Here is a 13,286-nt window from a genome sequence, read left to right as displayed (position 1 = left end):
TGATGATTGATTGGAATGCTGATCAACTTCAATACACACGCATATCAACTAATACCACTACATACCCAACGTGAGGCAGTATATAATACTCTATTGGAAATACATCGTACACTGAAACCTTATAGGCAGGCAGGTGGTCTTCATGTATAGGTTCATTTAGTACATGTTTCAATGTGAAACCATTTTCACGGGAAACAAAAAATATGGTCTTTATAGACAGGTGGTCTTCTTATACAGGTGGCCTGTACGACATACATGTACTGTAAATGCAATTCCATCAGAATCTTCAAATGAATGACCCGTTCATAAATCTTTATGGACTGATATTTACGGATAACTAACTTTCACAAAAAGTGAAACTGTCCATGTACCGGTAGGTATGTTCTTATTGTGTTCTTCCACATTGTGAAACTTTTCAAATATGGACCACTTCTTGAATTGGTCCAGGTTTAACAAACAGAAAATATTTTGGTTTACACAGCATTCTTAATGTACAGGGGAGACAACAAGCAAGCTGCATTCACACTTAACATGTATCAAGGATTTCATCAAGGTCAGTGTGTTACTGTTTTAAATGCCATTTAAGCATGAGTGGCAAAATATGTGAATACACCCGTCCAAGGGTGAGATTATACAGGCCATCACCAAGATGTATCCATGTTTTGTATCATCATATTTCTGTTCTTTGTAAGCTTTGTCCGAGCCTTTATTTTACATGTGAGATAAACAAATATCCATGTTGAACGTACATTGGATAAATAAATACATTGAGTTGAACTGAAATGGACTGAAATGGACTGAAATGGACTGAAAAGCAGATTCCATTTAAATCAAGTTCTGTTTCTCTTTACATCACCATGTTGAAAGTTTAATATCACAGGGGCTAGCTCACAAAGTGTAGAGGGGATAGCTCACTCAAGGAATTTACATATAGGGCCACAATCAACCATAAATACACAACAAAAATTGATGTTATATGATGGAATTACAAATGTTAATACAACACAAAAACCAACACATATAATGTAGATGTAAATAATAATTTGAGTATAAATAATATCTGTTCATACATGTATATTACAAATTAACATATAAATGTAGGTTACAGCAACAAGGTTTGCCTATGACTTCCAAGGCATCCCCGTTCAAAACATTCAATTTTTACTGTGATACAGTACACTATTATAAAAAACCAGTTTGATTCTGATTAAAGAGTTTGTTTCAAGTATGCATGCAAGTATCTGAGGCTTTCAGAGCTTGTAAGGTGATCAAAATATGACCAGGCACCACCCCCCAACAACAACACAGAATTTTTCGGTTATTTTAGGTCTGGTTCTAAGAGCAGATTCTCAGCTTTAAATGATATACAGTGAAACCTGTGTGAAAAGACCGCTGCAGGGAGACAAGAAAAGTAGTCTTTATAGGCAGGAGGTCTCTATGTACAGGTTTCGTTAGTACATGTTTCAATGAGAAACCATTTTGAAGGGAAAAGACAAAAGCAGGTGACCTATATTTGTGTACTACTTACCAAATTGAAGGAGAGCAGGATGTCCAGTGACTCCAGTCTCAAAAGAAAATTACTTTAGAGAAAAGTTCAAGCGCTCTGGCCACCAAGGTATAGTCAAACTGCTTTGGTGACCACCTGTATAAAAAGATCACCTGTCTATTTAGACCTCATTTTTTGTTTCCCTTGAATATGGTAATTCATTGAAACCTATACAAAAGAAACCTGTACATAAAGTCAGACCACCTGCCTATGAAGACCACTTTTGATGTTTCCCATCGAGCAGTCTTGACAGGTTTCACTGTATTGTACAAGGTAATAAAAGGAGGATTAGAAATCTATAGAGATTTCTGTGAAGGGATAATCAGATTATACCAGATCCTGGTACACTAATTAAACACATCCTGTTTCTTTCGTTGTTGTTGTTGTTGTTATAGTTAAATTGGCGTACCGTATATCATTCATTTATGAATATTTACGCCTATTTTCTTCAAATTCGGTCTTAGTCTTGATGCAATGGCTTACTCTGATGTAAATGAGACCAGTAGCCAGCCAGGGTCACTCATAAAGAAACTATAAGTACTCCAACAAACTCAACATCAGACAAACATTCTGTAGGTCCACAAGACACTGCCAAAACACCACTTTTAGAGTACTGAGAACTCATAGCTTAAATATTGAAATACAGCTCGAACTTTCCAGTACAGTAGTTAAAGAAATAATGTACAAATGATCATTTAGATATTGACTCTAAACAAGGATACCCAGCAATGATTAGGAGGACATAAAACATTAATAACATGATCGCAAGGCAGTTCACATAATCAACCTAAAGCAATTTTAATAACCTTGTCCATTACCTTTTGCAATGGGTGAACATTTGATGTAACACAGTGACAACATGTCATATTATTTGATCAAAATATAATCTCTATCTATGGGATACAATAGGGTATTGAAATTACTCTTCATTTGATTTTTTTTGGAAGTAGTTGCGGTCATGTTCAATTACGATTATCATACAATCGATCTCTACGACAGGACTTTAGTTTGCAAGATTTAACTGTAACTCCTTACGAATCTCATCTAAGATGGCAGAGTTATCAGGCGCCCCCAAGTTGTCTTCAAATGGCAAGTTTTGAGTTTGGTTGGTGCTCTGCTCAAGTGTCTGTGTACCTCCTGACTTTCCATAATTATCCAGGTTGGCTGAACGCCTCTTCCAGGAGGGTTCAAGCGTGGATGCTCGCGTCTGTTGGTTGTAAATCTTCACCAAGTCCCTCACACCCCCTCCTGAACCAATCCCACTGTCGTTGCTCGATGCACTGTTCGTTGTGCCACTGTCGGAGAAAACTCCTGTATCAATACTGCTATTACTCAGCCCATTACTGAGTGATTTCTCAGTTGGAAAACCTAGGGTACTCTTTGGTCGTGGTCGGATGTCTAGTGCATTTCGATGGTTGTCTGCTTCCATTCTGTAGGCCAGCAATGACGTATTTGGGTTGGACTTTGCAGCTGCACTGTGCGGACTCATGAAGTTTGCATCTGGTAAGTACATAGATGTCCGGAGCACATTCTGAGAGTTCCTGTTATTGGCATCTAGCATTACCCCTGAAGCAGGTCTATCTAAGTTCCGCCTGCGCGTTTCAACTTTCATGAACGACTCTGCCCCCAGTGACCAATTGCTGTCCTGTATAACGGGAGGGGTCGTGACCTCCTCCTCGTCATCTTCGTCCCCAAGGTTCATACTCTCCATGATCACGGTATCCAAGAGATCCAAAGCCGCTTTTTCGGCCTGGAAACTCCCAGCATCTACATGTATATCCAATGTATTGTCTGAGATTTTTGAAGGGGAATGCTTTGTTTCTGTTGATTGTGATGGTTTGGGCTGGATGGGTTTACTCTGTGGCAGCGGTGGGATTTTAGCAGAGTCCACTTCATCCAGAGCTTGTACAGACTGTGGTTGTGACAGTTCTTCCCGCTCTTCCTCAGGAATGGGTCTTACTTGAGCCATCTTAGCTTTGACTTGGTTCCTCAAGTCTTTCATTGATTCTCTTTGCTCTAGGTTCCTCATCTCCTGTGCAGTGTCTGTGCCAGGCACCAACCCTCGTGGCACATCTGACATGTCATGGTAGCGATCTGTAGGTTGATACTCACGCCCAAACTCACTCCAAAAAGGATGCACATCGATTGAGTTCTGAAGGTGGGATGGGGGTCCATTATAGGACATCTCTGTCTTTGCACGATTTGGGAATTTGGAATCCAGAAAGTCCAAGGTATGGACCGTCCGACTAAAGTAGCCAGGAGTCTCTGTTCTACTGCCAATAAATGTCTCTGAGTCGAGAATAGACTTCTTGTAGAGGTCCTCGGACCTCGAGTGTGTCATTCCCATGGTTGCGTCGCTTTGGCTCTCACAAGAAAATAATTCCTAAAACGTCATGAGAGTTTAGCTCTATGAAAATTTGTTGCTCAGCTTCATGTATCTGGCTGTTCCTCATGCTGATGTCTGTGGCATCTGCAGAAAGACAGAAATAACACAAAATTGTGTTAACAGAAAAAAAAAAATCATGATATACTTGGAAGCCCTCCTGAGAGTCCTTATGGACAAACCTGTTTATTTGATCTGTATTAAAGTGCATGTCTACTGAAGAGAATAAATCATGCATGCACCTACCTTTGTCTGGCAATCTTCAGAATAATATTTTGATTTTTTTCAAAATGTAGCACATATGTAGAGTTGCATATTTGCTAATGGAACAATTGTGAAATATTTGGGGTGATTTAGATGAAACTTTTTATGTAATGTTACAGGAGCTGTAATAATGACAATAACAAGCAACTATGAGACATTTCTAGCCTACACTTATAGACCTATCTAAGAATAGAGATGTACAGTACATGCATGTTCAAGGTCTATAGTCTGAGGTTTCATATTTAATAAACAGAAATCTGTTTTTCTTCTTGCTGGCAATGATGGATGGTGTCAATAAGCTTTCTGCCAGTGGGAGGGTTTCTCTCTACTAACAAAGATGTCCATCAGGCCATAACATTCAACCATCTTTCATCACAAGGCTTTAGAAAATAACCTGGATGTGAATTTGGTTGACAGGTCTGATGCCTTCACCTACATAATGGAGACTCGAAATGGGAGAGTAGGGAAATGAGCCGTATCGATATATATATATGCCTTGAAATGGGATAGTATGGAAATGATCTGTATCGATATGATGTGCACATTTGTCATTAGACCATTCCTGTAATCACCAGCACTTCAATATAGGCAATTATTGGAACAATAAAGCTCTTTTTGACTGTTTATCTCACTATGTGCCAACACAGACTACATGTACATGTATTCATGTGCATTCACACACACAGGTCTATAGTGATACACAGAGTTCAGACAATTTGGTTTCAGTGGACAGGAAAATTATGTCACGAGACACAACAAAAGAAATATACAAGTGCTACTGTAAACGCTGTTATTTTTGCGTGATTAACTTTTCGCGCTGGGCGACCCCAAAACATATTCGCCGGTTCTTAAATTTGGGTTGCACGCAATTTAGCCTGTTCAAAACATGCATACGAAGTAGTGCTTATATTTTCGTGAGTTTTAAAATTCAAGCTTACAGATCTTGGCGCGAAATCCACGAAAATTAATGTATCACAAATATTTCTACTTTAACAGTATATTATTAATATAGTAGTAAACAAGGTGCCCTCTCTCTGAGAATAAGAGCATGATCCCTGCTCCTTCCTCATTCCCTTCAAAAGAGATTTAATTTGTTAAAAGGGTATTTTAAAACTGTATCATTTACCCAACAGCGGCAAGTTAACCCTATTTAGCCCGGGGGGGGGGCTTGAGAAGCCCCCCCCTCGACATTTTTCGCGATAATTTTTTAACGCAAGAAAATCTTGCACTGAAATTTTGTGACTTTTTTCTTTCGAGTCTTGCGCAACTTTTGAAAGAAATTTTTCGAAAATCGGACCTACCATTACAAAGTCACGTGTCCTTTTGTCTTCGCATGTCAGCCCGAAAATCGCTCATTTTTGTGATTTGTGTACAAAACATATGGAAATCTCATTTTTCAAATAAAGAGGTAAAACATTGGTTATTTGGTCTTGTTCAGATTTTAGGTGTTTATTTTGGGGTCAAAATAGTTGAATTATAGTTGGAAATGAAATAAAACAACAAAAACAATAAAATACATAAGTTAAAAAAACAAAGAAATACATAAGAAATTATCAAAACAATAGATAACATAAGGAATAACCCTGGTTTTTCAAATTTTTGTGTTGTATTATTATTCCAAATGGTCTAACAAATATATGTAGTGAGAAAGAATGCTTAAATATGAATAATGTCTGATTTATGGGCAAAAATGTGAATTTAATGACCTTATTTGCATAAATTACCATAAATATGCAAATGAGTGAATTTTTCAAAAAAATTGAAATTACCATAGTATTCTATACACTTCACTTGACATGTATGCAAATTTTCGCGGCGATCGGGCGTTTCACGGCCGAGATCACAGGGGGGGGCCTGAGAAGCCCCCCCCTGGGCTATGCAGTTTCAAAATAGCCCGGGCTAAATAGGGTTAAAGGGGAAGTCCCCTCTGATATCAAGTTAGTTGTAATAGAAGCATAAAAATAAAGGTCAGTAAAACTTTAACGAAATACAATTGAAAATATGAAAGTTATACACTTTCTAAGTTGCGAGCAATCAAAAATAAATTGGCAACTCTGAGAAGAATCTTGAGAGGTTCTTTCCCATTTGCTATTTCCAAAAAAAAAAAAAAAAATCAGAAATGTCTATTTCTGACATATATTGCAAATATGTTTCTATGCAACCCCTAGTATGACACAAAGCTATTACTAAAAATATATTACATTTTATATACAGCACAAATGAGAGAGGAGCTCGCAACATACTTCACAATGTTACCAGTTTGTGCTTTGTTGATTAGAAATTCATAACCTTAATAATTTTAGTAGGATTTTGGTCAAACTTTCACTAAAATGCGCTGCTCATTTTTGTTGTTGGTACTTTTATGAAAACCAACTAGATATCAGGAGGGACTTTTCCTTTAAGGCTTAAAGCATACCTGCCAACATTTGAAAATAAGAATTAGGAATTTCTAGCAGGGTTCGCACAGCCTTACCATGGCTTGAAAAAAAAAGAAAAAAAAGAAGAAAACAACGGTCTTTCAGAATTTTTAAAAATCTGAATATTCCAAATTTTTAGGTCCTAAAAATTCAGAAAATCAGAATATTCTGGATAATTTGGAAGGGTTGGCGCTTGGCACGTATTTTAAAGTCAATCACAAACAATATTTTGTCCTGCATACTGTAAGAGGTTCCAGTGCAAAATAACAGTGAGAACCTATTGAACTCTATTTATTCGGAAGGTCATATCTCAGCCAATACTCAACATATTCAATTGGTTTTCAACATTTGGACATTATTGTTTATTGTGATGCTCTTTTGGAAAATGAAGTACAAAATGAGAAATTCTAAGAAAAAGATTTTTATGATGTCACAGTTTCGGTACTCTTATCTGGCGGTCGGACCTATTCCAGCTGCATATAAATTGAATTGGGTTATTCTTACACAGTAAGCAAGCTACATGTAATGTAAATATGTATGTATGAATAAATTTTGATCTCAATACTCACCAATGAGAAAAAGATCACATTGTAACAGCATTCAAAATCAAGCCATATTTCCCTTGGATTACCCAACAGTGATGGAAATTCCTGTAAAAAGAAACAAGAAGAAGGAAACCACAATTTAAATCATTTACTTTTGTCAATAAAGAGTTGATTACAAACACAATTCCTCAACAATAATGGAAATTCCTTTAAAAAGTAACAAAAAGAAGGAAAAACATTTGCTCCTTACGCAAATGACGGATGACAGCATAGGAAATGAATATTATATGATCAACACATCGATGCATGACACCACAACCAATCTAAATCGGAAAGCAATGACCTGAAGTATAAGCCTGCAATTTAAGTGGGAGAGACAGTCATAGAATTTAATATATCCCATTGAGTCCAAACAATCAAAGTCGGTCCACTATGACCGCAAAGACAAACATAAACATATTTGTGCAATTTGCAATGCACTCATAAACAGGAACAAACTCAAACAGACCAAATATTTTCAGAATTGATTCAGGCCCCATGAGCATGCATTTCCACAGCATCTTCAAACGTATTAGTGCAACAGATATATATGTACAGTACATGTACATTTAAATGGTTTGAATGTATCTTATCTAGTAATCTCATCGTGCTTACTGCTAATCACATGCACATAATATGTATGTCATTTCCAAGAAAGAAAATGATAAGGAATAGATATTCACTGGCATGAAAAGAAAAAAAAGGGAGGGGATTCTGGAATCTGGACCCTGGCCCCAATACAAGGACCTCTCACATTATGCAATATATTTATCTAGTTACACTGTAGGGTGAGCACAAAGCAGTCAAAGCAGTAAATAGAGAAGTTTCAATGAGACGCAAAACAGTTCAGAGATCAAAGTCATGCACTCCGGAAGTATTGTTAATCCTAAATTTTTCACTCAAATTTGAAAGCAAACAAAATGCCAGACATATTTCTAGCGTGAAAGTCAAACATTTCTCCCAGCATGAGTGAAGAAAAGAGTCAAAGACTCTATGAAAGCCATTGAGAAACCGTGATCAATACGTTCCTTTGAATGAATTATAGACTGTGACGCTATTGTCACCATTCTATTCAAAAGCTGTTAAGCATGGAATTTGATGCGTAAACTGTACCGAAGGACATTCAAAAGAAAGAGGTTGACAGATATAAGAAGTGAAATGAAGCAAGTGACATACAAAATTGTATATAATCTATTTTGTACTTTGTAAGCCCTTGAGTTTTGGAACTCTTTCTGCGTCTCTGCTCTCAGCCAAATGTAGATATTTGTGCGAAGAGTCACTTAATCCCTTTAGCGTATTACTTTCTTTGGTATTGGTATGCACATCAAGGGCATGCAATCCCTTTCAATCTATTCCTTCAAATAAGAATGACACAGTTAGTCTATATACCCAACTCTAGAATTGAATTGAATGGAATGGAATTGTCAAGGTTTATTGTTAAAAATTCAAAGTCACATAATACACTGCACATCTTGAATTTAGAATTAGAAATTTGCAGGAATTATGAATATGTCATGTACATGTATGTCCTATCTGTGAAATCTTAACGTTAGCAGTGTCCTAATATTCAAATTATGCAAGGAAACCCGTTTACTTGCTAGACTTCACTGTCAGACACTATGAGTGACTGACTGGCTTTTTTTCTTCTTTGGTAGTAACATACAAAAAAATGAGCTGTAATTAAAAGGGTACAAGCATTTGTCTACATCAATAACCCACTCCTTGTAATGGCCAAAATTAAACCGATTGAATCTTTGCGCAGCATAAAACGTACGACCATTCGGTACAATGGTCTGAAAAATCAGACTATTACTTACTGGCTATATAGCTCTTAAGTCGATTTGACAACTAATAGTCATTATTTTCCCACTTAAAGACATTTTCAAGCCCCCCTATTTTTAGGGAATTTTTAAATTAGTATTATCTTTCAAATGCCGTTGGAATTTAACCTTTACATTTTTTTGGCCTGCAAATGGGACATAGTTCAAGTTCAAGTTCAAGTTTGTTTATTCAAAACCACACTAAAACATGATATAATCTTTTACATGAAAAAGAGACTGGTAATAGTACATTAATCAACATATAATAACTTGATTACATCATTAAGTGAATGGTTTTAAGCTACCAAAGTTGGTAAACTTTTTTGATACGCAGTGTACTACATATACATTTAAAGACCATCTCTGAACTGAAAAATGAAATGGATAAATCATATACAATAATGTTCAAATTATAAACTACATGTATATTTAGCAAAAGTAATGATAAAACCTTTTCTTTGGGAGAAAAATTGAAATGTGAATAGATATTTTGATAAGCTAATCGCTAATAGAGGTCTTTATTGGCAGACTAGTGAATGAATCCATTAAATGGTAGATTTAATTTGCCATGAAGCATATAGTAAACATCCAATACAATGGCATTCTACTCAGTTTGACTGTGCAAATACAATTATGGAGAACCATGCATTTTCTATGTCTTGTGCAGCACAGAGAGCTATTGTATCAGAAGACAATTCACAACTTGTCTTTGCGTGTTTGGGTTGTGAATGGCCTTTACATGAAAGTGGCCAAAGTTAAAGAGAAGGGGGAGTTCCGATTCATATTAAAGAAAAACAATTTGTAAGCTTTTTCATGAATGTCCTAGCTTATCTACATGTTTATATCCCTTGTTGAAGAATACCAAGGTAGAAATGTTCAATAAAAAGATTGCTCTCATCTCAAAGAGCTCTCAAATTGTTAAGTTAGGACTGAACTTAGGTTTCAATTTTGGATCAAATCTTGCTACATTTGGTTGTATTGCCCTTTGCGACCGACCAACATTTTTTGAAATAGACGGTCGGCTTAAAAAAAAAAAAGTATTACGGTACGGTAAAGCATTCAAAACTGAGAAAAATCAGCCCAAAGAGGGAGCTTAAAAAAAGAGAAAGTAGAAAAAAAGAAAAAGATTTCTGACCGACCGACCCATGTTTTGGCACCTACATTTGTAACTAAAGGGCAATACAACATTTTTTGTTTAGGCCTTATAGAGGAGTTCTGGTTCATGATGAAAATATATTGCAAGCTTTTTCATGAATTTCCTACCCTACATGTGTATACAGGGCGTATCATAATAAAGGATATTGAAGTTTAATGACGATTTATATGAAAACTACTGATTTCATAATAAAGCATTTTATGTCTGTTAAAGGACAGAATGTCCTCTTTTTAATGACACCCCGATCATACTACTACTGTCACAGTTGACTGAATAACAAAGCATTGCTGTCCACCATGTGAAAGGTGCACTGTGCCAAGTTTGATAACATTTCCTTCTTAGACACATAATCCACTCATTGTTCAGCATTTCAATATGTCTGGGCTGACACAAGCACTAATCTTTAGAATTTATCTGTGAATGCTAACTTGTCACAGTGCACCTTTCACATGGTGGACAGCAATGCTTTGTTATTCAGTCAACTGTGACAGTAGTAGTATGATCGGGGTGTCATTAAAAAGAGGACATTCTGTCCTTTAACAGACATAAAATGCTTGATTATGAAATCAGTAGTTTTCATATAAATCGTCATTAAACTTCAATATCCTTTATTATGATACGCCCTGTATAGCCCTTGTTGTTGAAGAATCCCAATAAATGTCTAAGTAAAAGGATTGCTTTCACCTCAAAGAGCTAGCTCTCAAATTGTCAAGGTACTGTACATAGGACTGAAACATAGTTTTCAATTTTGGAAGGTCAAGGTTTTGAATCCCGACATGGCACTAATATCCTTTGGCAAGATATTAACCTGCACTTGCTACTATCCACCCAGGTGTACCGTCAGTGCTGGTCAAATAGCTTATAGAGCGTCAAGTAGCGCCTGGCTGGAATGCTTCCCCAGGGAGTGGAGATTGTGCACACATTGTGTGCGGGCAAGTATTGAATCCTATGACCGGGGTAATAGAACATCTGTAAAATGCTTCGAGACATCGTAGATGTATTAAGCGCTATATATGCAAGTGGGAAAATTGTTATTATTTGGTACACACACCTACTGTATAGCTGTGTGAAGTGTTAAAAAAAAAAAATCACAAAGATTTAGTAAATATTCTGTATAAATAACAAAATATCCAACAAAATATGTACACACTTATAACTATGCAACAAAAGAAAATAGGAAAAAAAAGTAGGAGCTAATTAAAGTCATATAGTGATTTTTTTCTAAAACAGTGTAAAAGCAAAAACATTCAGTGTAAAATGCCATACACCCGTAAAGTGACATACACTGTATACCGTAACATACAAATGGATCAAATTCATAATCATCATAATAATTGATTAAACAAGTCTTGAAATTGTCAATATTTGCCATGTTCGCTAGACAAATGTCAAGCGATGTTTCAACTGAACTGAAAAATCATCAGAACGCACCGCAAAAAATTCCATGGTGATATCTGAAAACCATAAAACATATCGACAATGTAAACATTCATGCACAATTGCACAGTCAATTACATTACAAAGCAGATTTTGACAAAAGTCCTTTCGGATTTTGTAAGGGTGACTGTACCCTCTTTTCTCTATTGCATATTGACTTAAGAATACTAGTATTATGAAAAACCGTGCAATGGAAAATTGCAGTTTACTTTTAAAGGTAATGCAAAGTTTGGGTAAATTTTAAATATTGAATGGATAGCAATTCTTGAGAATGTTGATATGTTTGGATGCCCCTGTAGATGTATTTGTAAGCACTAGAAAATTTACCCCCTAAAACCCTTCTGCTTTCGGGGAAATTGAATAATAAAAGATTTACCGGTACTCCCAGTAATTTTTTGAATATTTCAAATAGTGCCTGTTAAAGAGAATGTTGAGTTCTGGGAAGAGGTGAAAAATAATTTGTGAGCGTTATCATTCTTATTACGCAAGTGTGGAAGAACATCAGATAAGACATGTTCCCTGAAAAGCATGGCTCTTCAAATGCCTTCATATTCTGAATATGTCATGTAACATTGTAAAAATCTATGGACAGATTTTTACGCCACATGTTTGTGTAGTCCCCTATACATCTTTCTGTGTACAGTGTTTGTAACTTTACCAAGACTTGGCCAAATTTCTTATCATTTTGATGATTCCAGAACCTTGCAATACACTTGATCAACCTTTTCTGGTCGATTCCACACCGTTTCTTTCACAATACAATCGCCTGACCAGAACTCAACTTCATCTTTAAAGGCCATGCAGGATATGCAGTTCTGATACATGTATATCATTGCCAAAGGGAATAGAAAATCGGTCGATTGAAGTCAAGAAACAATGTTTAAAAGCTTAAGTAATATCAGTCTTGAGAGGGTGCTATACAACATAAAGAGATTATTATTTACAATTTCATCACTTTAGACTCAATTTCAACCGTGACAACGATCATTGAATGTTGTAAAATTGCATATATGCTTCATTTGAACCAAAATCATGACCCCATACCAACCCTTGTATTGATTTGAATGAAAGCAGAAAAAATAACAGAAACAGAATGGCAGAAGTTTGAATTGAATCAGACCAAGAGTAAGGAAGTTTTTAAATTTGGAATATGAGATCAAAGTCTACGCGGATCTCAAATTGGTAGTTCGGTCAGTGGATTGTGAAGTAGGACATGGATAACTCTCCCATTTGCTGTGTACAAAAATATCATTGATTTCTCTTTTTTTCACAAGTTCCTTCTACCTTGGGGCACTTCTCAAAATATATTAAATAAAACATTACCGGTAAACATACATGTACAAGTTTAGTGTAACACAATAACAGCAAATACAACAGCAGCAATAACAATAATGATAATGATAATAATAATGGTAAAACAAAAATAGTACTACCGTACTACTACTAATAAAAAATGCCTACTTCAATGTACATGCATACATGTAGCTTATAGACCTACAGTGTGTAGATTAAAATACACCAGGTAGATGTGTACAGTACATGAAGATTTTGAGTCCACACATGCCTATAAGCGGTGATACCGGTCAGCTAGCTTCTGCTCAACAAACAATGAATTAATAATTTCACAAGACAGATGTTCATAATTCTAATTAATCAATAAGAATTTGGTAAGAAATAAT

The 13,286-nt window shown here is 36.0% G+C and overlaps 1 protein-coding gene across 1 annotated transcript in view; it reads right to left on the bottom strand.

Moving 5' to 3' along the window:
- Positions 1-792: 792 nt before the first annotated feature.
- LOC100889246 overlaps positions 793-13,286 on the bottom strand; it is a 29,694-nt gene continuing 17,200 nt past the window's right edge. Inside the window, exons 2-3 of the mRNA XM_003729350.3 lie at positions 7,180-7,260; positions 793-4,016 (exon numbers count right to left, since the gene is read on the bottom strand). Of these exons, the coding sequence (XP_003729398.2) occupies positions 2,550-3,893 (1,344 nt within the window). The 5' untranslated portion in view covers positions 3,894-4,016; positions 7,180-7,260 and the 3' untranslated portion in view covers positions 793-2,549. The remainder of the gene's footprint in view (positions 4,017-7,179; positions 7,261-13,286) is intronic.

Source organism: Strongylocentrotus purpuratus, unplaced genomic scaffold, assembly GCF_000002235.5.
Source record: "Strongylocentrotus purpuratus isolate Spur 01 unplaced genomic scaffold, Spur_5.0 spur5_scaffold_20, whole genome shotgun sequence".
Taxonomy (NCBI): Eukaryota; Metazoa; Echinodermata; class Echinoidea; order Camarodonta; family Strongylocentrotidae; genus Strongylocentrotus; species Strongylocentrotus purpuratus.
This window is presented reverse-complemented; position numbering and strand designations above follow the sequence as displayed.